Below are 26,362 nucleotides of genomic sequence, written 5' to 3'. Positions count from 1 at the left end.
GGACATTCGCCATAGCTGTGCAAGAGAGCTGTGCAATGCCCTGGGCTTGCAGAGGCATGCGGTCGAGTGGTCAAATGGTGGTCCACCCCTGGCATGGGCTTTGGGACACAGTGTAGAGAAACAGGGTCTGTGCGTGCAGGGAGACAGGGCCACCTGGAGAGAGGCTGGCCTATGCTTTTGACTCAATATTGCGATGGAGGAGGCGACAGGACCTGAGATGTGTGTGCGATGCTGCTGTGAGCACAGCCCACCCGGGGTGGTGCGTCCATGAAGCACGGCGCTGCTCACTGTGTGCCGTGTCGATCTTCATAGGCGCCCACTTATAGCACTGGCCACAACAGTCTGTTAAGGTTATAGGGGGGCTCTTTATTGTGTATGTGCCAAACGGGTGAGGTCCATAACTGCGGTTCATGCAGCTGCAATGGCAGCATTGGTTACGCAGTCCAGACCTCCCCAGAGATGCTGGCAAACCGAGGTGTTCCAGCTAGCTGAAAGCAGGAGGTCCACTCCGACCATTTACAACATCCCATGTCCGAGAATGAGGTTTACCACAGCCTTCGCTTGGAGGTTTGGAGAGCCGCCGTGCAATGCTGAAAAGATGAGTGGTGATCACGGGTTGCTGAGGAGATGCCTCAGTAGCATGCGATCACAAAGCACTCTTTAACTCCATCAGAAAAGTTACTTGCACTGCCACACCTATCACCATCCTTAGGAGAAAGAATGGTTATCTGACCTCTGACCCCCAGGAACGAGTTTGCAGGTTTTCTGCGCAATTCTGTCAGGCCTTGGGCTAGGGGAAACCCTTCAGCTTAGATAACATCATGGGGTAATCTGGAGTGGACCCGAATGGGCCTGCGATGCCTCAAATATTTGAGGAAGCAGCCAACCCCTGTAAGTGGCTGGCTGATGTGTAAATACTGTTGAGGAAGTGTGGAGTGCGATTCAAAGCCTGAGACTAGGAAAAGCACCAGGCAGAGAATATCGCCCAAGCCAACTGCTGAGGGAGGGTAGCATTTGTCTGCAGACTGCCCTATGTGACATCAATACAACTGTCTGGACCACAGGACAGGTTCTGCAGGATTGGAATGATGCCCCGGTGGTCCCTCTCTGTACTGATTTTAACAACTACTACAACTACTGGGGTATCTTCCTCCTCAGTGTGCCGGGAAAGGTTATTGCAAGGATTAATCAATATCGCCTTGCCAGGCACGCTGAGGTGAGGCTTGTAGGGCCCCAAAGTGGTTTCAGGCTTGGACCGTCCGGCAAGGATGCCATATTCTCTGTCCGTCTGCTACAGCAGAGGTGTAGGGAATTCCAACAAGACCTACATTTTTGCTTTATTGACTCTGGGCTGTTCTTCGTGCTTTCAGAGTCCCTGACTCTCTGCTCACAATCATTAAGTGCCTTCAATATGGTGAGAAAGCCCAGGAGTCAAGAGCCATTCCCTGTTCACCTTGGGGTGTGACAGGGATGTCATCCGACTCCGACATTATTTAACATCTTTTTCGACCAGATAGTTTGAGAAGCTTTCCATGGATGTACTAAATGAATTTACATCTGGTATAGATACAATAGGAGGCTGATCAATGCCCGGGTGCAGTCAAGGGATGGCTCCCCATTGGTCAACCATGTTATTCTATATGCTGATCTGGTAATATCGCTCACTCTGAGAAGGAGTTGGAGGCTCTCTTGCTGAACCTAGAGCATGCCACTAAGAAGTGAGGCCTTAGAATAGGGCCCACAAAAGCTAAGGATCTACCAGGGTCTTTTGAGTCATATGTATGTTGAACTTCTTTCCGGGATATCGGAGGTGGGGAAAACACTCCACCCCCTCAACTGTCATCAAATACTCCACTCCCCCCAGGAGTGATGGGGCAGATGTGGAGAGAGTAGAAAAGTTCCCGTACCTAGGTAGTGTTCTTATTGCCAGCTCCGATGTGGCAGCAGAGGTCTCACTCCGAATCAGTCGAGTGACTTTATCTTTTCATCAGCTACGCAATAAGTACTTGTACTGGGTCTGGCCGGTTAATTGGTCAGGGAGAATAAAAGATGGTTGGATGTGTGACGTTGTGCTGTATTTCATACGAAGGCCATACCATGTGTCCATGGCCACCTTGAAGCAAGAGGGCCCAGTTTGCAAAGAGGGACAGCAAGCGGGGAACGCGGCCCCCTTCACTTAGGCCGTGGGGCTCGTCGTCCCGTAGGAGCTGCTCACTTTTGACTCATGTGTATGCATGGTGGGAATTCCGCTTCCCACCACAAATACAAAATAAAACCAACCTGTCATCCCAATAAAGCTTTGTACCCGTGGCACACCACGGGATGGGGAGCAAAGTTAAGGATATAATGCATGGAAAAAAACAGAAAGGATTGGGAAAGGAAAGGGATGCCAGGATGGAAGTCCCAAGACGGATATAGAGGGGACGACTCAAGGTGAGCAGCAAGGAGAGAGGAGGAGGAGCGGCCGGGCAAGAAGAGGAGAAGGGGGAGAAGGAATGGCCGGGCAAAGATGTCGGGGATGAGAGGGTGATGACGATGATGAGAGGGGAGGAAGGAGAGGGAGACAGAAGAAAGCAGCGAGCAGGCATGAGCTGCAAGGAGTAGCAGTGTCTGTTTTCACAGGGGGTGGGGAGAGGGGAGGGTTTCAGAGTGGAGGTGGTCACACAGAAGTCACGTGATTTACAGGAGGCTTGAACTGGCTTAGATATATAGATGCAGGACCCTCCTGAAAAAGAGTATTGAGGACCCATTCAGGATTTCCTGAGTGAATAAAAGACATTATTAATTAAAGCACTACCTTCGCATTTGCGTGGGATATAAAATATGTGAAAAGCAAGCAATTTGGATTTCGTATGCACCCCCTGCAATGTCTATAAATAATATTATTAGTGTCGAAATAGCCATATGCTTTAAAGTGATTTCTAAGACTTGCCACGATAGCCCTCGATCTTCCACTCTCCTCTACTATTCAGGTCCTGGTTTTAGCGATGCAGTGCAAGGCACCTTCCAATTACACGATCATTTACAAATGGCACCCTATTAGATGTTCCCAGGAGTTTTCTTGAATTGTTGGCATCAAAACGTTAGAAATTCAGAAAGGCGACGATTTTCCAGGAATCTCCTTGGCAAGAGAAAAAATGCTGGTTGCCTTCATATGTCCAGGGAATTAATCGTTTGGGGGATCTACAGCATGACGGATGGACACTTGCGAATTATACATATGTTACAATCTTCATTTAGACCGGAGGAATCCGATGAGCCAAAAAGCTTTTTTTTCACGAATCTATAGTAGATGTCAATATATATAGATAGATCAGGGGGGAATGGAGTGGGTGAGAGTGGACAGCGCGCTGCACTATGAACCCGGTGACCTGAGTTTGTTTCCTGGCCACGGCTTACATCAGTGTTGCGTGATATCACGATCGGTACTGGACCTTCCTTAACCATCCCACCTTCACCAACCTGTATGGTCAAACAACCCCCATGATGGCCATAGAATGGGTGAACCTTCATCCAGCAGTGGATTGCAAAAAGTGCTGACAAATTATTATTCGTTATTAATACTGCTAACAATTTTGAACGACGCCTAAGAGTCCCGCTTGTTTTGCATGAATGTGTGGGAAGCCAAGTTGCCCTTTTGAGCTTTTCCTGACCAGCAGTGGCCGTGATGGGATGGGAGTAAACCTCGTTAGGCAGCCACTAGTACTCAACCCTTTGAAAACTCATTAATTGGCTCTAATTAAACACCACCAGAGGCACGAAGGATTTTTTTTTTGCTACCGTTTAACCATTTGATGTGGCTCAAATTATCATTAAACAACGCACGTGCTGTACATTAAAATTACTTGTCGTCTCCCCGCACCGCTCCCACCCTTCACTGCCATAAAAAACAAAGACACACACACTTTAGTTTGCAAGCGGCTAAAGTTTGAAATTGAATAACTTAATCATGACGGAGCGTGCGAGTGAATGAACCAACGCGAGATGATCGAGCTTTACCCAATTCTGGGTCATAGTTCGAATGAAGGAATGCAACTTTTTTCTTATGTTTACCGTTCGGATTTGAATGTTTCTATTGCCCAAGCTCTGTGGCCCTATATTGGGATGTTTGGTCAACTCTACTGAGTGTTTATACACGTGGGAGGAAACCGTGCAGATGGAATACCGATGGAAATGAATCTACTTGATGTACTGTTATACCCTGACAAGCCAGGAGATGGCGACCTCACAGCCCAGCGTGTTTAGGAGTTTGACGAATTTGCGTTGTCCACCAACACTCACTGCCTCCACAGTGCTGGATTACAGGCCACGTGCATGGGCACCAGCTCCCAGCTAACATTCGCTCACCTAGTCTAAAGGTAACGGTTTGTGTATCGCACGTGTTTTTGCGCAAACTATAAATAATCCATTCTCACACCCACAAGTCCACGCTTGCACGGTGAGCGTACAAATAGATTCACCGTTACCTGCCTCGGTCACGGTAACGATGGGGCATTGAGATCAATCCACACAGATAAGCGCGACTGTTCGTGCCACCGCAGACCCGTCACAGATTGGATCGGCGCGGGGCGGCCTCATGCAGCAGCGGATAGACCACGGCTCACGATGGTGAACACGAGCATGCAGGTGTCCGCAGCGGCTGCGTTAGCGCGCATGGGCGCAGGCGGTGAACGTGCCGAGCGGCACGGGGGCCACAATCAATCGCACCGCACCCCCTCGCCCGCCCCACCCATCAGCATCCAATCTCATTTGGAGCAGTCTCACGAATGAATCCAGCACACACTCACCTCCTCAAATACCACACAACACGCACATTAGTAAAAAAAAAAAAATACTCCTTAATATCACGTCGTAAAATTAAATCCTGCACATTCGAAACGTCCAAATTATGCATCCGAACGTAAGCGTGGTCTGATGCAGGTTAACGCTGAACTTTCGGTTTCATACACAGTGCATACATTGTATCGCATTGTGCAGACACGTGTAAGTTATAGATTAACACTGCGTGTACATGTGCCACTACATGTTTGCCATTTTCGACCAAACTGACACGCTGGACACCCTTTACGAATCAAGTGTTCCATCGCAACGGAATTATCCAGGTGAAATATGTTAATAAGTTAAAATGTAATTGCATACGGGAGGGGCGATCGCAATGTCCATGTCTCGCTTCAATAGGAGGCTGCAAAGCTCCTCCGGAAAAATGGACCCAGAGTTGGCGATCTCCCCTCGTATGCACTGCGTGTGGCAATACTATGACTTCTCAAGTAAAACGTTTTGGATTTTTAACGACATAATTTTTTTGGATTATTTATATTCCCCGATGATTTAAGAAGGCTTCATGCTTACAAAAGGGACCATCACCCATCACAACACCACGTTTGATGGAAAAACCGCAGGCGTGACGCCACGTTAGTCATGTTACTTTCTGGCCGTCATATTTTCGGACTGATCCAGACCAAATCTTTTGGTCCGTGTATTGCACAAGCGCGTGCGTTTATGCGTTTACGTGTGTGCATGTGTATGTGTATGTCCTCGCTGCAAAAGACAAAGATCCCCTGTATCACCTTAATATATTGTTGAGGCCAGTGCTATTAGCTAGCTTCTATGAAGGCCGGCACGGCACATCAGCGGGTGATGTGGCCAGCACCACGCCTGACGGCCTTTTCTCCCCAGTGGCGATGTTTATACACCGCGCCAGGTGCTCATTTGAGGCTGAGTCGACCTAGGGGAGGCCCAGGACCGCTTTAGATAATCGTGACTGGTTTTAGCCGTGAGCGGGAATCAAACTCGTGTCGCCAGCTTCGTAGTGCAGCGCGCGAACCGCTACGCTCCCGTTTCCCCCCCCCCCCACGCAAGCAACACGCGCGAGCGCTCGCACCTGTGCGCGGCGCGGGCGAGGAGGCCGAGTCGACGCTGTCCGCGTGCGGCGACCCCGTGTAGAATGCAGCCGACCCCGCCGCGCCGTCCGCCGGGTATAGCGACAGGCGCCAGATCCTCGTCGCGTCGAACAGCCGGCTGCAGCCCTCCACTGCGGCCCCCATCTCCAACTCGCCCGGCTCGGCCGCCGCCGACAACAGCGGGTCCTTCATGTCCTCGGCCGCGACGGATGATGAGGAGGACGAGGAGGACGAGGGCACGGTGGGGTCGCCGGGGCCATCCGGGTCGTCCGGGTGCTGCCGGTGCTGCTGCTGCTGCTGCTGCTGGTGGTGGTGGTCGTGGCGGTGGTGGTCGTGGCGGTGGTGGTCGTGGTGCACAGGCAGGCGCAGCAGCTCGGTGCGTACGCCGCCGCACGCGCCGTCGGCCAGCGGCAAGCGGCACAGCGACTCGTCCAGGTCGTCGGGGTCGGCTCGGGGTCCCGGGTCGTCCCCCGTGGGGAGCCGCGGGTCCTTGTCGTGCAGCAGTGGGCTGCGGCCCTCGGCATAGCCCTGCTGGTAGTCCATGGTGGCGTAGTCCATGGCGGTGCGCGGAGCCTGCGGACGGCGCGTGGGTTACGGTGGAGCGCAGTGTGTGCGTGGCGTAGTGGTTAGCATACCGCACTTTTAATTTGACGACCAGAATAACATCACTGGTGTAAATCCGAACAGGTTCTGGGCCTCTCCCATAACAAAATCCATATTTTCATATTTAGTTAATGCAACTGCATCACACAACGAGCTGCGAACTGCAACACAGAGGCACATACTGTACACGTGAATATGTTTTCAGCCAATAAATGAGGGTGACACTCTATACAATACAGATGGGACTTACAGAGATAAGCCCACACCTGCTGTACCGCCTTCGCCTGGCGAGCCAGGGTACAGCTCCTCGACGCCCACGGGTAGGGAGTTTCACGACATTTGTATGGTCCAACAACTTTCACTTCCTCCAGAGTGCTGGAGTACAGCCGTGCGCCACCTCCGCCGATATCAATATCAGGGTAAAGCGGATGGAGTAGTTGGCAAACCGCGCTTGAGTTCGACTGCCAGTTATGGCGAAAATCAGGCCCGAAGCAGCCTTGGGTGGTGGTCCTCTGCCTTTGTGCTCCTGATCGAGTTGTGATGAATCCCATGCTCTTACGGCAGGAACAAGCATATTCACGTGACAATTCCTGCCAACTTCCCGGCAAGGTTATGCAGCCATTTGCAGGTGTAGCTCATATTGCAGACGTGACATGACAATGATGACAATGATGACGATAATGACGGCGATGATGGTGATGTGGGGTGGAACTGCTTCGAAGTGTTGATTGATGACAAAAAGCCTGAAATTTCCCTTAGCCAGAGCAGTTCCACAAATTAGACCTTACATATGGGGCACCATTTGAAGGTGTTTATCTATAATGTAGAAAATATGGATTATTTTTTGGATAAATTAAAACGAAGCCATTTATTTTACCACGGTAAGGCCCACTGAGCCGTATATCTCTCTTTCAAAAGCGACCTGGCCACAAATTATATCTTAACGAAGTGGCTCATGTGGAAATTTATAGCAGCCAAATACTTGAATGCTCTGACAAGACACAAAACTGAATGGGTCATGAAAACGCCACTTCTGCTGAGTACATTCTACATGATGGTAAAGGTATTAGCATTTATCAAGAAAGGACAGATTATGCATATGTACTAATTGATTGCCATACAACAGCCCAACTAAAAAGCAACTTCATAATTATAGTGATGATTATCCACATGTTTAAAGTGTATGAAATGTACATTAGCAATGGTGGAACCGCCCACACATGTATCTATAGCAACATAAATAAACCACCTCTACGGGGGTCCTGTATTTATGCCATGAAATGCTACAGAAACAGAAAGCAGAGCTCCGTATTCACCTTCAGCCAAGTTTTTATATGGCGGTCACCAATACACTCCGACTCCGTACATGTGAACTCCGTTCCGTGGCAGGCACCCGGACTCTAAACATGTGTGCCGGGCGCACTGTCATGTCAAAGGGATAGGGTGTTAAAACTAAAACTACTTCACTATTTTTATTGTACCAGGTAAGGCCCACTTGAGCTACATAGCTCTTTTTTATGAATGCAAATTTATAAATGTGGAGGGAAAAACCGGAGGACCCGAAGAAAAATCCACACAACCATGGGGAGAACATGCAAAATCCAAATATAGAAGTGTCAGGGCCGGGATCAAACCCACGACCTCCTGTATACCAGGCGAGGGAGTTAACATCTCACCACCACAAAATATGTGTTCCCGCCGTTTCCCTTCACAGCCCCCAATTGGCCCAGGAGGTCATGGTACTCGGAACTCCCGGCCACGGCCCCGGAGGAGGCTTGGCAGCTCACCACGAAAAAACTGAATCTCCTCGGTCAGAGGGGAGTGTGGCACCAGGGGCTCGCAGCTCTGAACTTGACGGGCCTCCACATTGAAAGGGCTAGGTGCGAGCACCGGGGGCCTAGATCCGGACGTTCAAAAAATCCCCGTTAAAAATCCAGGTGCCCTTCCGCATGGAGGGTATACAAACAGCACTGCAATCGATTCGGTGCTTTGTGCAGGAGAGAGAGGGGCGGTGGGGGACACAGCCGCACAGGCACTGTAATATAAATAAATAATTCCTTCGGTTTCTGGGTGTTCAGCAACGAATGGAGTTCACATGTACAGAGGCGCAGTATGTCGGCGACCACTGTATTAAGAATATAAATCATAAAATGTTGTACAACAGCTAAAAAAAAATCACACAATTCCTTGCTTGCCATTGTTCAACGCCCACAAGACAAACCCTCTGCTCGCTCTGCTGCAGTCTTAATCTCACGACCACCGCTCCGGAGGCAACGTTGTGCCGGAGGTTCAGTTTGTTCAGCGGTAGAGCTCCCGTGTGCGAGCACACGAATTTAAATCCCAGCCAGGGGTTCACTGAGTGCCGCAATCATCACGAGTGCCATTACTACCATCATCATAATTACTCATCATGTATAAACACTCATTAATGGCGTTGACTAAACATCCCAATACAGGACCATAGAGCTTGGACAATTTTTGGCAAAGATCTGGCTGCCTTCCCATTGTCTTGGGCTTCCCACATCTCTGTGAGAAAACTGTGATTATTACAATTTCTATGTCGTTTCGAGATACAATTACATGAATGACGATATATATAAAAAATGATTTATTATTTTCATTAGTCATCATCCCCCAGGAGTCACTAAATTCGCACAACCTGGTGCGGCTGCACCAGTTTCATTGGCAGGCTAATATAGCGGGGTTATTTTTCGACAGACTGGTCACTGTCATAGTGATGTGGAATTTCTTCCACGCGCTGAGACTCATCAAAACAGCCGACCACTTACCAGTCCTCCAAACAGCACAGAGACACTTGGATATATACACGGCAGACTCTCGATTATCCACGCTAATGACGGTGAGGACGGCCGCAAAGATTTCAAAATTGTGGATATTCCAAAAATTAAATGACTAATATAGGTATAAATTATTTTCAGTTAAGAAAATTGTGTTTGTTTTGTATCGACAGTTCGATGATGCGCGTGCTCAGCAGGGGCGGAGCCGGGATTTTCAGCCCGGGGTGACATTCAACAAATTTTAATTTCAAGAATGATTGAATAAGAAATCGGCTATACCCCACACCATCGGTTGGCGACACACTCTGACAATGCAGTTGCACAGAGTCCGCCAGACCGAGTGTCGTACACTTATTCGCAGAATGTTTCAGATTTTCGATTTTTTATTTTTTCGGGGGTGACAATTGTCTACCCTGTCACCCCCCTGGCTCCGCCCCTGGTGCTCAGTGAGAACGCTTTTCCTGCTCCCGCGCAGAAGACTCTGCCAAAGAAGCGGATTGCAGAGCCACGTCAATCAAAATCAAACTCCGCCCACTGTTGTAAAGATATCCAACTACTGTACTGTTGAGGCGATCACGTGAATTTCGGGTAAACCGGAGCACATATTTGTTCGGTTTAAGCACGTGACTTGTAATAAACATTTCCAAGAATAACATGGTATAACTGTGTTATTATTATGAATTTGGGCTTCAGGGAAAATCCATGAGTTATTAATTTACGTCCAAATCTCGGGTGCGCAGATAATCCGTAAATCGGATAAACCGCGCGCGTATGATCGGGAGTCTACTGTCTATTTAATCGAGTGAATTCATGGTGTCAGTCCAGTAACAATCATGTTAAATAATAACAATCATGTAAACATTGGTTTCTCACCTAATTTGACAAAATGTATGAATTAAAAAATTATAATATATTTCCCAAGTGACTAATATGTCTCTGTAGCAGGGTGCATGGAAAGGTGTAGCCCCAGGAGTATGGTTGAGGGTCCAAATTTTCCAAATTCGAAAGTTTGCTGCAAATTACTCAATTGTGATTATATATAGAGCAATCATTACCCCCTATTTAGTTTTCATCCGGTTAACAAAATAGCCTTGAAAGAGCATATTTGGAAGGGATCCCAGAAGTAGTTCTGAGACATCTGCTTTTATGGGCCATTCTATAAAGCACACAAGGTGTGTGCAAATGGACAATTGATCCTATGACATAAACAAGATAGCACAATCGGAATAAAACATGAAAACATTTTTTTTAATGATTAAGTATTGAATTGTCAATATTGACATCATTAGCTGCCATCACGCATCTGATAAGATGGTCAAAGGCGAGCAAATGACAATGCAATTTTTTGTCAGTGCCTGCGTTTTTTTCGTTATATTGTGGTCCACAACAGTCAGATTATCTCCTTTTCTATCAAAGTATTGGCGATCATCATCTACAACGGCAGTGCTGAGTCAGTGGTGGAAATGTGACATTCCAATGGCAGGGAGCACAACTCATCTTGAGTGCAACGGGTCTCATCAGATCAGTGCAGAAATATCCATCGTTGTACTGGACTATGCTTCAACGTCAACGCACCCCGTAATTGCCAAACCCACACTGGCCAACGTGGTGAAATATGGACAGACAATCCAATCAATTGAGACGGCATGGATTGACAAAAGTCTGTAAATTATCATCATCATTCATCGCACGGCTGATTGCACCATCTCCTCCTACACCGCAGGACAATTACGAAAACCCACAAGAGAGACGGCAGTCACCGATCTCAAACTGTGGACCATTTTTGTAACGCTACTGCCCACTTTGATCATTCGCCAGCCGCGGCATTTCAGATATTCACCACTGCTTATCAAAACCCTACCGCACACAAGAATAATCATCATCATCATTCATTGTACAGTCCTTTTTTTACTATAAAGGGATAATGGCGCGATGATGATGATAATGATGAGGATGGGGTTGCTTTCTTTGTCTCTCTAGCTGTGAATGTGCGGTTGTTTTACTCTGGCCCTGTCCACCTACCTCCCTGCCTGAGTGTGCGTGCATTTCTGCCCACAAGCGACAATTAACGCTAAAGCGACGCGACCTGTTCTCATTAAAACTTGACCCACAATTAGTGGCCCCTCGGGAATATATTAAACACGTCAATGTAATTTGATGGCAAACTTCAGAATCAACATATATGGCAAACATTACTGGATATATGGCAACTGTATATATGTGTGACACTCATACTGCATGTGTCTAATACAGTACAGGTGCAAGCTGAGGATGCAGGAAATTTCACTCAAGGATGGGATAAGCAACTGGGAGGTTTGGGACGAAATGTGGCAGGAAAGCGTTGTGGATGTGACTAGGAAGAGGAGGATGATGTGGGCTACCGTCTGCAGGGTGGTGGGGAGCAGGTGAATGATACAGGCATTGGAATGGCACGCAGAGGTTGGCGACCAAGGGGAAGACCAAAACCCACGTGGCGGTGATGCTGAGATTCTAAGAATGGTCCTTGATGAACGTGTCACGAGTGTGACAAGGTAAAGAGCTCAAGCCAGACTGTGGTAATGGTGGTAATGTGGCTGCAAGGAGAGACGTTAGAGGTCACATGTCAATTTTCAAACAACCGCTGGATTGAGCAGAAGGACGGGAGTGAAGAATAGAAATTGGCAGCATTGGCCATCATGACTCCTTGACCTGTGGTGGGAGTGGGATGTGTCGACGTACTGTTGCGCATTAATACTCGGGGTGGATCGTTACACCGTAGGGCTGTCAGAGAAGGCGATGGCATTGGGAGGCCTTCATCCAGCGGTGGATTGATCATGGCTGCTGTTGATGACATTAAAGTAACAGTCTCATCTGCTGTAAATCGTCAAAATTAAACTTTGTTTCACCACCCGTGCTTAGTCCTATCCAAGGTCCACTCATCTAAACATGTATTTAAAGAAATTCCTTTTTCGGGTTTCCGAGGTCTCCCTTGAATGAGGCAATCAACCTCAATGGACGTTGTTACCTGCGACAAGGAGGATGAGACACAAAAACAAACTACTGCATCTCATGGGCAGTTCCATTCATTGGGCAACCTCTTGGACAAAATGTGAAGCTCATCCTAATAATCAAAACAACAAGAAGTGACTCACAACCCAGTTGAGCTACACTAGAGTCTAAAGACTCATTTTCAGGAGGATCACGAAATGGAATATTTGTATGGATGCACGTGGAACTTCTTTTACCACCGTACGTAGCCAACCGTGCTCATCTTGAGGTTTGGCTAATACCAGTTAAAATGAAAGCTTTTGGCTATAGGAGAAAACCAGAGAACCTGTAGGAAACACATGCAGTAAAGAGGGAGAACACAAAAGTTTCAAACGGAAAGGCATCCGAGTCATGAATCCAAACCGGGTCTTTCTGAATGCATTGCCACCCTGCCCTGGGGTGTCATTTTCAAGTTAGCTGTGTACATATATTACGAAAAATAAGGCTGATTTATGGAAGAATAACGGCTTGACACAAGCACGAAAATGAATGCACCATCCCCATCCCAGCGTGGATGACAAGTCCGTTTGTCTGAGTATGTCCAATGCTGTGGTATTTCACGAGCATTTATCCATTTATTAAGAAAGGTGGACATATTATTTCAATCTGAATTACAGGCCCATTTGGTTGGCGAGTTATGCCTGAAGTAAAAAAGCCGCGTCGTGACTGGACCGATGATTACCCGCAACTTTAAAGTGCTGGAAATGTGTTCAAAATTGTGAAACTGGTTTACTATTATTTCAACATAATCATGCGATGCTGTGCACCCCAGGCTGTCAAACACGAGTTTAAATATAAATGTATGTACAAAAAACTACTTTAAAGTTATGGTCAGGAGCACTACATCGACTTCACCAGTGGTGTTACTGTCATGCTCATGCCCGTGACTCTAACACTTTTTTTATTTTTCTTCGCTATTTACGGAGCTTCTAACGCTTGTCAGAACTTCCCTGAACATCCTGTGCATGTACACATCTACAGTGAGAGAAAAAAGTATTTGATCCCCTGCTGATTTTGTACGTTTGCCCACTGACAAAGAAATGATCAGTTTATAATTTTAATGGTAGGTTTATTTGAACAGTGAGAGACAGAATAACAACAAAAAAAATCCAGAAGAACGCATGTCAAAAATGTTATAAATTGATTTGCATTTTAATGAGAGAAATAAGTATTTGACCCCTCTGCAAAACATGACTTAGTACTTGGTGGCAAAACCCTTGTTGGCAATCACAGAGGTCAGACGTTTCTTGTAGTTGGCCACCAGGTTTGCACACATCTCAGGAGGGATTTTGTCCCACTCCTCTTTGCAGATCTTCTCCAAGTCATTAAGGTTTCGAGGCTGACGTTTGGCAACTCGAACCTTCAGCTCCCTCCACAGATTTTCTATGGGATTAAGGTATGGAGACTGGCTAGGCCACTCCAGGACGTTAATGTGTTTCTTCTTGAGCTACTCATTTGTTGCCTTGGCCGTGTGTTTTGGGTCATTGTCATGCTGGAATACCCATCCACGACCCATTTTCAATGCCCTGGCTGAGGGAAAGAGGTTCTTACCCAAGATTTGACGGTACATGGCCCCGTCCATCGTCCCTTTGATGCGGTGAAGTTGTCCTGTCCCCTTAGCAGAAAACACCCCCAAAGCATGTTTCCACCTCCATGTTTGACGGTGGGGATGGTGTTCTTGGGGTCATGGCAGCATTCTTCCTCCTCCAAACACGGCGAGTTGAGTTGATGCCAAAGAGCTCCATTTTGGTCTCATCTGACCACAACACTTTCACCCAGTTGTCCTCTGAATCATTCAGATGTTCATTGGCAAACTTCAGACGGGCATGTATATGTGCTTTCTTGAGCAGGGGGACCTTGCGGGCGCTGCAGGATTTCAGTCCTTCACGGCGTAGTGTGTTACCAATTGTTTTCTTGGTGACTATGGTCCCAGCTGCCTTGAGATCATTGACAAGATCCTCCCGTGTAGTTCTGGGCTGATTCCTCACCGTTCTCATGATCATTACAACTCCACGAGGTGAGATCTTGCATGGAGCCCTAGGCCGAGGGAGAATGACAGTTCTTTTGTGTTTCTTCCATTTGCGAATAATCGCACCAACTGTTGTCACCTTCTCACCAAGCTGCTGGGCAATGGTCTTGTAGCCCATTCCAGCCTTGTGTAGGTCTACAATCTTGTCCCTGACATCCTTGGAGAGCTCTTTGGTCTTGGCCATGGTGGAGAGTTTGGAATCTGATTGATTGATTGCTTCTGTGGACAGGTGTCTTTTATACAGGTAACAAGCTGAGATTAGGAGCACTCCCTTTAAGAGTGTGCTCCTAATCTCAGCTCGTTACCCGTATAAAAGACACCTGGGAGCCAGAAATCTTTCTGATTGAGAGCGGGTCAAATACTTATTTCCCTCATTAAAATACAAATCAATTTATTACATTTTTGACATTTTTTGTTGTTGTTATTCTGTCTCTCACTGTTCAAATAAACCTACCATTAAAATTATAGACTGATCATTTCTTTGTCAGTGGGCAAACGTACAAAATCAGCAGGGGATCAAATACTTTTTTTCCCTCACTGTACACCATCTTTGAGTTGATCATTGTTTTGACTGCACCTTCCTTTAAACCAGTGGATCTTAACCTGGGGGTGCACGCATCCCCTGGGGGTGCACGCATCCCCTGGGGGTGCACGCATCCCCTGGGGGTGCACGCATCCCCTGGGGGTGCACGCATCCCCTGGGGGTGCACGCATCCCCTGGGGGTGCACGCATCCCCTGGGGGTGCGAGATGCCCTTTCTGGGGATGCGAGACGTAGCATGATTTTTCTTTGAAGGTAAGCACGGGCACGCAAGTACAACTACTTTGTTTCATCAAACATATGTATTTATAAACACTATAATTTTTTTACGATTGAGAACCAAAGGGGTGCAAGGCCGCAGTAACAATAAAGAGCCACTACTTTAAACCAAAGACATCGGACTGCACTTGCTTCAACCGCACGCACACGGCATGCAAGGTAACGTACAACGAATCAGCGTGCATGTACGTTCAGCTTGCGTATAAGGGTGGTATTTTTAGAAGAAGCTAAAGGGTCAGGTTTTTGAAGAGCTGGTATAGCCAAAGCGCAAATTAAACAGCAGACAGTGAGGGCTCAATATAAAAGTATCTTAGTCACCCCTGGAACGTTATAGAGGTTGTGCCATAGTCTGGCTCTTTGTCTCAAACGCTTCCACTGACCTCTAATATTTATTTATTTCGTTGGTGTTGTTGGTGTCACGTCATCAACAGACCACAATGCCAATTAGGAAGTGTTGCAGGGCATTGTATCACCCCATGTCAGAGAACGTCCCGCGGAAAAAGTAAACCTAAAAATGACCAAACTTATGATTTTTTTGTTACAGTAATTGATTACCGGAATAAGATCATCAACTCACTATAATTACGACCGTGCGTGAATTATGGGTGGCTGGAACTTAGATTTGGACGCAGGACCTCAGTGCTGAAGACTCACTGCTCTGATCCAAGGTTTATAAATGTGGCTTTTTGAGGAGGTATATAGGGGGATGCACAATAAAACCGGAATATTGATTTGAGAGTGGAATGTTTGCCGATGTAGGATTATTCCAGTTTGTGTATGTATGTAAAATGGACTTCTTTCGCACCTTACATAGCCAACTGTACGAATTAGAGATTGCAACAATGAGCTGAAAAAAACAATCTAAAACCATTCCGTAATGAGATCACGTCAAGGCCGGATGTGAGTGAACAGTGGACACTGGGTGTTTGTGTACCAGGTGGCCAAGCATGTTCTAGAAGCGGCACGAGTTTTCAGAGGAGCGAGATCAGACAGAATGTGGGAGCAAATAAGTGAAGGAGATAGATGTCTGTTGGTGCTAAAAAAAGACGTTGGACCTGGAAGGCGGTGGCCTAGGGAGAAAAAAAGGAGACATTTGAGAAGTGTTGGTCAAGAACACTAACGGACGAAATAGCGGTGAGAGCGATGAACTTGGTGTTGCGGATAACGAGGCTGATTGAGAGTGTGGCGATGAGTGGGAGATGAGATTAAGTTGGGAGAGATCAATTGAATGGAAGGTAGCTGAGAAAGCATTAGATGGATCATACATGGATTTTGAAATCACCAACATTGAGCAGAGAGGTGGAGAGACTTTAGACCGAGGTGGGATCTACGTGACTTTACCGAAAGAACCAAAGATTACAGGCATGAGGTGTTGGTTTGGTGTTGGTAGACTGTAGACAGTCGAGAGCGTGAGGTTGGAGGAGGGTGGGAGATGAAGGAAAAAATGCTCAAAAGAGGTGACATTTTAGAAATGTATGCTTGAAATTTTAAAATTGTAATTTGAGATGAGAGAAAATCCACCAGGCCTGCTAGAGGAGTGAGCTGTCTACTCGTAAAGGTTGTAGGCAATATGGGACGGCTTCAGAGAGGACAACTCAGAGGGTATGTGCCAAGTCTCCCGTGATAGAGAGGGTGTCAGTGGTGCCCTCCTGCAGGAGACTGTGGATGAGTCGTGATTTAAAATTGATTGAGTGGACATTCGCAGGGCAACATAACCAGAAAGTGACTAGGCAAATACCATAAAAGCCTAACTCATATATTTTGAATATGCCTGAGTGTAGTGACGTAAATGGAGTCACTATGGCGTTTAGCGCCTGCTACTGTCACAAGAGTGGAACTGTGCATCTTGAGCCTCTCTCTGGCACCAGAGTAGGTATGGCGTGGAAGCGGGCCTTAGGGGGCATGGTTCTGGTGACAGTCAGAGAGAGTGTAAGTAAGGACGTGACAGTCTGGGTGAACCCGAGAGGGCACGTGACCGGGACAGGGTAGCGAGGGGGCCCAAAGGGTGGCTTAAGGGACACGTGATGCTCGGTCGAGAACATTCTAGTGAGATCCAGAAGGGGGCGTGGCCGAAGGCAGAGCGAAAGCCACGCTCGGGAGCATAAAGGGGAGGTCCCGAGAGCAATCGCGGCTGTCTGTTGGAATGGAACCCGTCGGTGCAACGTTTCTTCGATCCTTGGTCTTCAGTCTTCGGTCTTTACGCTCGGCATCGTGGGTCAGGCAGTGTGTTACTGACCGACCCCGTTATGTAGCTACTCCGTTGTGGTCTAGTTACCCGTTGTGGTCTAGTTAACCAGTATACGTTCATGTAGTTACCCTGTTGGGGTCGTGTAATATATGTGTTGCCTCCAAATTCAAGTGTGTGCCTCCGTAGAACCCACTACATTAGTATGGCCCTTTTAGTCTCTAGATTTGCAATGAAATCAGATAATTATTCACATGCCAGCTTCGCTCCAAATATATTTTCTCACAACCCTACGAATCTTCGGGTTTAATATGGCTCTCTAAAGTTCCGGATTTTTCCCAAAGAATCCTAAGATTCCTAAAGATGTAATTCGGCTTGTCTGCTCATGGTGACCCATGGCTCATGCAAACAGTGGCTGAGAGCATATTATTATCTACAAAATAAAGGAGAAAACAATTCCCACTGCGTTCGTGTTCTCTTCTTCTGGCACATGCAGTGCTCATGGTGTGTGACCATCACCCTTCAAAAGAAGAGCCCGAGTTCATCCCCAATTACTGCCAGAGATAAAACCCAGGTTCTCAACGCTGCTAACTCACCATTCCTGTAAAATACCCCATTGAGTTGAAGATCAACATTTTTATTTGCTAAATCATATAATGGCCAGTAAGCCTTTGATTAAATCACCTGAAATGTGCCCAATGACATCAGATCTTGGAAACTAAGCAGGGTTGAGCCTGGACAGTGCGTGGATGGGTGACCACCACCATGCATAACAGGTGTTATGGGTTGCAGTGTGGCTATGTTATGTGCAGCGGATGGTAGTGCAGAAAAATCCGTTGTTGTATACTTCTATACTTCAGGGTCTGTGCTCGCCACGGTGGAGAGATGTTAACTACCTCGCCTTGCATACAGGTCATGGGTTCGATCCTGATCCTGACGCCTGTTTATTTGGAGTTTGCATGTTCTCCCTGTGGTTGCGTGGATTTTTCTCCGGGTCCGCTGGTTTTTCCCTCCACATTAAGAAACATGCGTTGAGAGAATTTGGCTGTTATAAATATCCACATGATAAGCCACTTCATTCGGCTATCATATGTGACCAGGTAGCTTCTGAAAAAGAGCTATACAGTTTAGCCGCAGACAAGCAAGGTGAAGTATGGTCATATAACCCCCCCCCCCCCCGTAACCCGCATGGCGTGGGCAGATCCTCATTCAGCAGTGGATTGTCAAAAGGGCTGCACTTGCACATATACATCTCGTGAACACATACGCGTACAGTCTCCACGCGCATGTGAGTGCTAATTCAGGAAGTCACTCTGAGTCACAGCGTCGGTGTTTGTGTGTAATTACTCAACATTGGTCAAGATTACGGAGCCAAAATAGAAATATGTAAAAAATGCAAAAGAGCTGCACATTCGAACGATGTTCCAGAAGGGATTGGGAGCTGAAATGTGGCACAAATATCGGCAACCTCTATGCTCACACTTGAACAAATTATCTGGTGATGCTGCTTGCTGCTGTATTGGCAGTTGTGCACAATCACAATAATAAAAAAAAACACTTTAACACGTAGGCTTTCGCGGCCATTATCATCCATAGTACAGGCTTTTTGGGTTAGATCGTGTAAATATAAAGGTGTCGTGAAATCCGCCACCACCCGAAACAGCCAATTAGTATGGTTTGTCACGTAAACAGAACATGCCAATTCGTTACTAGTGCAGCACACCGGTGTGTTGGAGAGTAAACCTACACGAATAGTAAATGTTGTGGATTTAATCTACAACACACCGGTGTGCTGTATTAGTAACGAATTGGCATGTTATGATTATGTGACAAACCTTACTGTGTTGGGTGGTAGCAGATTTAACAACACATTTATATGTATACGATCTAACCCCCAAAAAAACCTGTATTATAAACCTAGACACGTTTTAAAATAACACTATGGCCTTAAACGATACAAAAAGGGACATTTCAGGTAATGACTCTTCTTCATGTGCTACATAATCGGTGAGATTTTGGTTATTGCCCAAAATCTCACCTATTATGCATTTTCCTTATAAGGCTACACAGTGTTATTGACAAATGTGTTCAGTTTCTTTACTGCTTGTAAATAGAAACATCAGAAAAGGTAAATGTGTTCAAATTTGTGGCCCACAAGAGGTAACGGCGTGGAGGTCGATTGGTGTCACTCTGGGCTCACAATATTTGTTACTGGTGGATGACCTTAGAAGCTCTTTTTCACAGATGTCCAGTAAGGGGCTGGTCTAAAACGCTACAATAAATACAAAAACACGAAAGGCGTGCAAAGTATAGGAAAGGTAAACAAATCACTTAAAAAAATATATACAAAAACTAAACTTTGTTTAATCTTACCAGGTAAAGCCCCACTGATCTATTCGCTTCAGAAGCGACCTGGCTTGAAATGACAGCACGACGAAAATGGGCTTCGCATGTGTTGATTTTTTCGCAGCAAAATAATCTCAACGCATGCTTCTAAATGTCGAGGGGAAACCCGGAGAGAGAGAGATAAAAAAATCCACGCGACCACCGTGAGGGACACCGCAAACCCCAAATGTACAGCAGCCGTCAGGGTCGGGATCTAACCCACGAACCTCCTGCATACATGGCGAGGGAGTTAACATCTCCTAGCCACAACGCTGCCCCGAGTCTCTTGGCTATGCGTGCCGATCGACTTTTCCCACCACTATCCAGGCCCGACCTGGGCTGAGCTTTAAGAGCTCCAACGAGCGGCCGCATTCCCAGTTGCTTTGCTGATAGGCTCAGGTTAGAGATTACGCGATGTACAGTAACGATTAGATTACAAAACTCGATAACGTGCGTTGTTGGCACGTGCGTTGTTGGCACGTGCGTTGGCTCAGAGGCACAGCGAGCGGCTCCCAAAGCGGAAAGCTCCGAGTTCACATCCTGGTTTTGGGGGTTAACTCAGCCCATCATCATCACCATCACTCCCTAACAGGGTCGATACAACAAAAATGAGTCACCACCTCGAGGGAACATTGAGCAGCGATTCCCAGCGAAAATTTTCGGGCGTTTTCCTCTGCGAAGAAACTGCCCCCGCCAGAGGAACGTGGAATACAACAGACGGGCGCCCACCCGACGCCTCAATGCTCGCCGGAGCGAGGACATGACACGCATCGCTGAGAAAAGAGACTCAGAACTGCTGTTGTGTTTCGCCGTGTTACTACGAAGCGTGCGCCCATGGGGTTGGTGTGTGGGTGGGGGGGAGGAACTTCCGCGGATTTCTCTTTTAACCAAGGCGGGGCAGCCCGGGGCGGGGGGGGCGGCTCCTTCAACACGAAGGGGTGGTGCGGGATTCCCGCGTCACGTGGTGCCCGGCGCGCGCTCCGATTGGCTAATCCCGAGCGCGCGCCGCGCATTTTTTTTTTAAAGATGCCCTCTCGCATTTTTTTGGCCGGGGCCAGTGATGGCCACACACACACGCACGTGTTTGTAATGTCCATACACGTGCACATTTTACCTGGACATTACACACACGCGTGTGTGTGTGGAAATTACACACACACGCGTGTTTGTAATGTCCATACACGTGCACATTTTACCTGGACAATACACACGTGTGTGTGTGTGTGGAAATTACACACACACGCGTGTTTGTAATGTCCATACACGTGCACATTTTACCTGGACAATACACACGTGTGTGTGTGTGGAAATTACACACACACGTGTGTAATGTCCATACACGTGCACATTTTACCTGGACATTACACACGTGTGTGTGTGGAAATTACACACACACATGTGTGTGTGTAATTTCACACACAAGTGCACATTTTACCTGGACATTACACACGTGCACATTTTACCTGGACATTACACACGTGTGGAAATTACACACACACGTGTGTGTGTAATGTCCACATTGTGCACGTGTGTCATTTCCAAACACGTTAACATTTGACCTGGACATTACACACGTGTGCCGTGCCGGCCTTCACTGGTGCTCGCTAACAGCACTTGCCCCGACAGTCTGTTAAAACTTTGGGATCTTTGTGTGAGCGTGTCTTGTGGGGAGCGGCAGTGTAGCGGATAGCGCGCTGCGCTGCGAACTTGGCCACCCAGGTTCGATTCCTGTTCACGGCCAACATCAGTGACGATTTTCCGAACCGGTCTTGGGTCTCCTCCCCTAGGTCCACTCGGCCTCAAATGAGTTTGTGGTGCGACATGTAGTAAACATAGGCGCTGGGGGAGACAAAGGAGGCCGGGCGTGGTGCTGGCCGCCCACCCCCTCGTGTCCCGTCCCGATCTTCATCGGTGCTTGCTAATAGCACTTTCCCCAACAGTCTGTTCAGGCTATACGGGGGATCTTTGCATTGTGTGAGCGTGTTTGCAGATGTGCCAATGTGCTGATGTAGATGTGTGCCAGATGTGTGTGTGGATACCTATTTAACTGCTTATTTAATACATTATTTAGTGATACTGCGTTGGCAGTGGCGCATAGGACCTTTGCCCGAACCGTCACCTGTTATTTTCCTTTTAAGGAACCCCCCCCACTGTATTAATGACGAATTATGTTGAGTTTGTTTGCAAATTTAATAGCTGAGCTGCAGAACACAATGAACTTCGTAATATGAATAAGGCGATTTTTAGTATTGCAATAAAATCCATATGTACTGTTACTTGCATGCATACGTTTTACTTGCTGCTCGTATCAAAATGTATTCTCAATGATGGACACGCCATGCTCTTACAACATACCCTGGTCAGTCAACTCATTGTCAGCATCATTATCATCAGTTCTTTAAGGCTCGGTATAATGAGGCAACGCCACATTATGTATTGAAGTCTTATCAATGTACAGGACTAGAACCGACCATACTAATGTGGATTTTTTTAGAAGCTTGCTTAGGGCCCAGTAATGCAGGAGAGGACAGCCACAATGAGGAGAGAGACGTTCCCATTTTGACTACATTTGCTGTATAAACAACTGCCTCGCGCTATATAAATAAATGTATGCAGTACCGCACACGTGTTGTTGGTGGAGAGTACTGGGCACCTACTAAGACCAACATTACACTTGTGGGTCATGAGGCCAACACCCGCCGCCGATCAGCCCATCACCCTTCACCTCAACACCCATGAACCCCAACAACCACCACCCATCAATCCAATACCCATCACCTATTAGCCAAAGTACCCATCACCGATGCATCCATCATCACACCCCCACATGCACGCAAAGTCACTTACCCTTAACCCCTCCACACTGCCACGCACACCACTAACAGCTACACCAATAGTCACCACTGCGGGCCATTGAGGCCAGGGCCACGGAGGAAATATGTTTACTTTATTCCGTTTACTGTTACTGTACAGCATTTATAGGCCGAGTTCAAATTCCATTATTGGATCAACCATGCCAATCATTCCTTCAGGGAAGATACAATCAGTGTCATTGTGTGGGAATTCAACACAGATGATGGTCTTCCAAGAATGAGTCGATGCCATGGGAATGTGGAATTTCCACCATTGGTTTAGACCCGCCAAAGGAGATGAGCCCCTTGCTATAGTCTCTTAAGAAGTGGGACACACACTGACTTTTGTAAATGGTGGGATAATTGAACTCCAAGCTAACTTGACCGATAAAGCCCTTCTCTATTTAAGGCGCCATTCGACCAATCAAACCCCTTTCTAGAAAATTGATCAATTATTCTAGCCGACTGAAGTTAGCACCACGCGGCGTGAAAGGCATGTTGTTCTTTTTTACAGTAATCAATTAACTCGTCTACATTAACACTGCATCTCCCTTGATTGCAAATTATCTGCCCAAGGGCAGGGCCGTGGCTCAGTCTCCCTCCATCCGATCCCACTCTCTTCACATCACCACACACACCGCTCTGCACTCGGGTTCGTGAACCGTGACTGGGCCTAGGCCAGTTGTGGTGGCTTTCGCCTTCCTCAGTACAGTATGTTTAAGGTGACAGCATCACCGGATGTAGTTTGTCATATCCAGTCCTAACCACATTTCTAAAGGACAATTCTGATTTTGAGAGGGACAGTAGCCATGGGGGGCAATGTTTGGTAGGCAGAGGAGGTCCATAAACGCCACTAATTGAAGGGATTACAGACAGCTAATACCCTGCAATGAAAGCTGTGGTTGAAGCAGTTGCCAAACTTACGTTGCCCCGATGCCGACGTAAAAAAATATCACCAAAAATATAGCTGATCTCGTCAGATCTCAGTGCTAAGAAAGATCGATCCTGGTTAGTATTGAATGGCCCAACACCTGGTTTTCCAGGTGTAGCATGGGGCAACCTGGTGGCCAGGCAGTGCTAGAGTGAAACTCCCTTTATGTTATACACGCTTGGTTTCGCCAGATTCTCCGGCTTCCTCCCCACATGTAGCCAAACACTCGTTCCTAAAAATGGTCAAAACATTCCCATACCTGTCAACCCCTTATCAGTGCCTACCTTATTACAGACCAATTTAGACCTTATTGGTCACCCCGTGCCCTTATAAATCTCAACGTTCATCCTACAGAGTCCCATGACAAGGGATAACACAAATAAAGACGAAATTATGTAACTAAACACTGTTTTATGTATTAATTTTGATAATTGGCGTTAATGATGCTACTCATCATGCTATTGTCTGTGTTCTTGCATGCTGATGCTGCTGCTTGCTTGATATGTGGATGCACACACTCGTGTTGAATTTTTTTATTGTTGCCCGTATTGAAACGACTGTACGCGGTATGGACCTGAAAACTCCCTGTCAACCCATACGGGTAAACCGTATGGGTTGACAGGTATGCATTCCCAAGGAAGGACGCTCTTAAACGAGTCTTGAGATTCAGTAATTCCCGGACAAATAATTGTCACTATTATCATTGTTGTGTTCCCATGTCCACGGTACATGGTTAATAATTAATCAAACACAACCATCCTCAACACTGAGAGTCACTACTCATCCCACTCCGGTGACAGGACCAAGAGTTTGGTGCAGCGATGAAGATGATTGACCTCGGCTGGATGTGGCGACACACACCTGTCTGTGATCCTAGGAGGCAAGGGGTTGGAGGATCACAGAGATTTGTGAAACACCCAAACCCAGTGATGGTGGTGGTCCAGTGATGTCAGCACTGCGAATGGGTTTATGAATTATGAACCCGTATGTCAGTCAAACCATGGCATCTTGGGTCTGCCACGTAACCTCCGGTCAGTAAGCCTTCGAAACTTCACGTGGCCTTAAAGTATGCATGCTGAACTTATTTCGCACCGTACGTAGCCAACCGTGCTCATCGGAGGTACGGGGAAGGATAACAAACTATACACACAAAGCGGTTCTAGAGAAAGAAGTTTTCAATCCAGATGTAAAAGTGCATAGCTCCCAGTGGCTTCCCCATATCGGAAGAGCGTTCCAGACGTCCGCAGAAGCGCACCTGAAAGTGCACCGCACCTGGCACAAGCGCCGTGATGTCACCACTTAGTGAGACGCGGCGGTGGTTGTGGACCCGACTGTTATACCCTCGTATGCATGGTGGATTATATCTGTTTCCTACCCACATTAAAGAACACAAGGATATATTTATTTATTTTTCAACGAATTGGCCAAATAGCTCAATGCAGGATCCTCCCCCCCCCCCCCAAAAAAAGGATCGCAACTCATTGACACTTTCCTGGATAAGTTAACATTTTCACTCACATTCATGAAGGCTCGCTCACAGACAGCTATTCAGACATAAATCCATCTAGGCGGTAAGCACGTGATTAAGATAGGCAATAGGTAGGCAGTCAGACACGTGGTTCAGGTAAATGTTAAGACACGCAGATGCCTGGTTTAGAATGACAGCAGGCACGTGGTTCTTGGAGACAACAGAAACTCAGACACAGGCAAAAGAGTAAAACACACACACACGTGGTTCAGGCACAGAGTAGCCACGTGGTTTAGGAAGACAGTAGACACTAAAGACACGTGGTTTGGGGAGACAGTAGACACGTGGTACAGGCAGGCAGTTCAGTCAGCAGTGGGCTAGCCATCCTGACAGCAGGGGCGCTGTTATCACCCCCCTCCTCCTCCCCACGCACAGCTTGGCTCGCATGGCCAGCACACACACACACATACACACACCTCTCCCCTGAACCCACCCACTCTCGTAAAATCCTTCCCCTCGCCTCGACCCCCAATGGCCATGCCTTCCTTCTTCCCACGCACACCCTCTTATTTTCCCTGCAAGGGCCTTTGCTCGAGTTCCAACACGAACGCACACCGACACATGCACACGCGCATATCTACACTAAATGCATTTCTTTCGCGAACATTTTACCTCTTCTGTGCTTTTGCACGGAGCTCCGTGGTCACTCCAGGGTCTTCAAGGCGAGCTGCTGCCCTTCCAAGAGCAGCACTAGCAAGCAGCAGCAGCGAACGGACAGATGCGTGCCCAACGCAAGGCACGCGCGGTGCGCCGAGAGAGAGGAGAGATGGATGGAGTGGGAGGGGAGCGAGCTATGGGGATGGAGAGGATGCGGAGGGGGGAAAGGATGAGGAGGAATCGAGCAAGGGGATGGAGCGGGGCTGTGCGCGGCGCCGTGACGCACATCGTCGCGTAATCACGCGGCGCAGGGGGTTGGGGGTGAGCAGCGCCGTGCACCCACACCCCCAACCACCACCGCGACCGGGCCACGCCACGCGCACGCCCCCTCGTGGCACGCCACCACCACCACCATCATCACCAACTACTAATCTGCCTCCAACCACCATCCAGCAGTGGATTGACCACGGATGATTGATAACCATCGTCACCATCATCATCATCGTCGTCGTGACTGACGGTGGTCATGATGATCATCATCTTCCATCATCCAGCAGGTGAGTGAGAAAGATAACCATCATCGCAATCGTGGCTGATGATAGTGGCCATGGTGATCATCTCCCATCAGTTGAGAGAGCATGGCTGATTGCGATAAGTCTGAATTACCACCAGCAGGCAGCCAATGATCAATCCACTGCTGGATGAAGG

At 47.5% G+C, this 26,362-nt stretch overlaps 1 protein-coding gene across 2 annotated transcripts in view; it reads right to left on the bottom strand.

The window, feature by feature from the left end:
* LOC116939585 (uncharacterized) overlaps positions 1 to 26,362 on the bottom strand; it is a 71,331-nt gene that overhangs the window by 32,404 nt on the left and 12,565 nt on the right. Inside the window, exons 1-2 of one of the 2 annotated variants that reach the window (XM_032948162.2) lie at positions 25,670 to 26,101; positions 5,882 to 6,473 (exon numbers count right to left, since the gene is read on the bottom strand). In XM_032948162.2, the coding sequence (XP_032804053.2) occupies positions 5,882 to 6,458 (577 nt within the window). In that variant the 5' untranslated portion in view covers positions 6,459 to 6,473; positions 25,670 to 26,101. Of the gene's footprint in view, positions 1 to 5,881; positions 6,474 to 25,669; positions 26,102 to 26,362 lie in introns of those variants that run through there. The other variant, XM_032948161.2, reaches the window with a different exon arrangement.

The sequence above is a fragment of the Petromyzon marinus genome, chromosome 6 (genome assembly GCF_048934315.1).
Source record: "Petromyzon marinus isolate PM22_M1 ecotype Great Lakes invasive population chromosome 6, UKy_Petmar_22M1.pri1.0, whole genome shotgun sequence".
Taxonomy (NCBI): Eukaryota; Metazoa; Chordata; class Hyperoartia; order Petromyzontiformes; family Petromyzontidae; genus Petromyzon; species Petromyzon marinus.
This window is presented reverse-complemented; position numbering and strand designations above follow the sequence as displayed.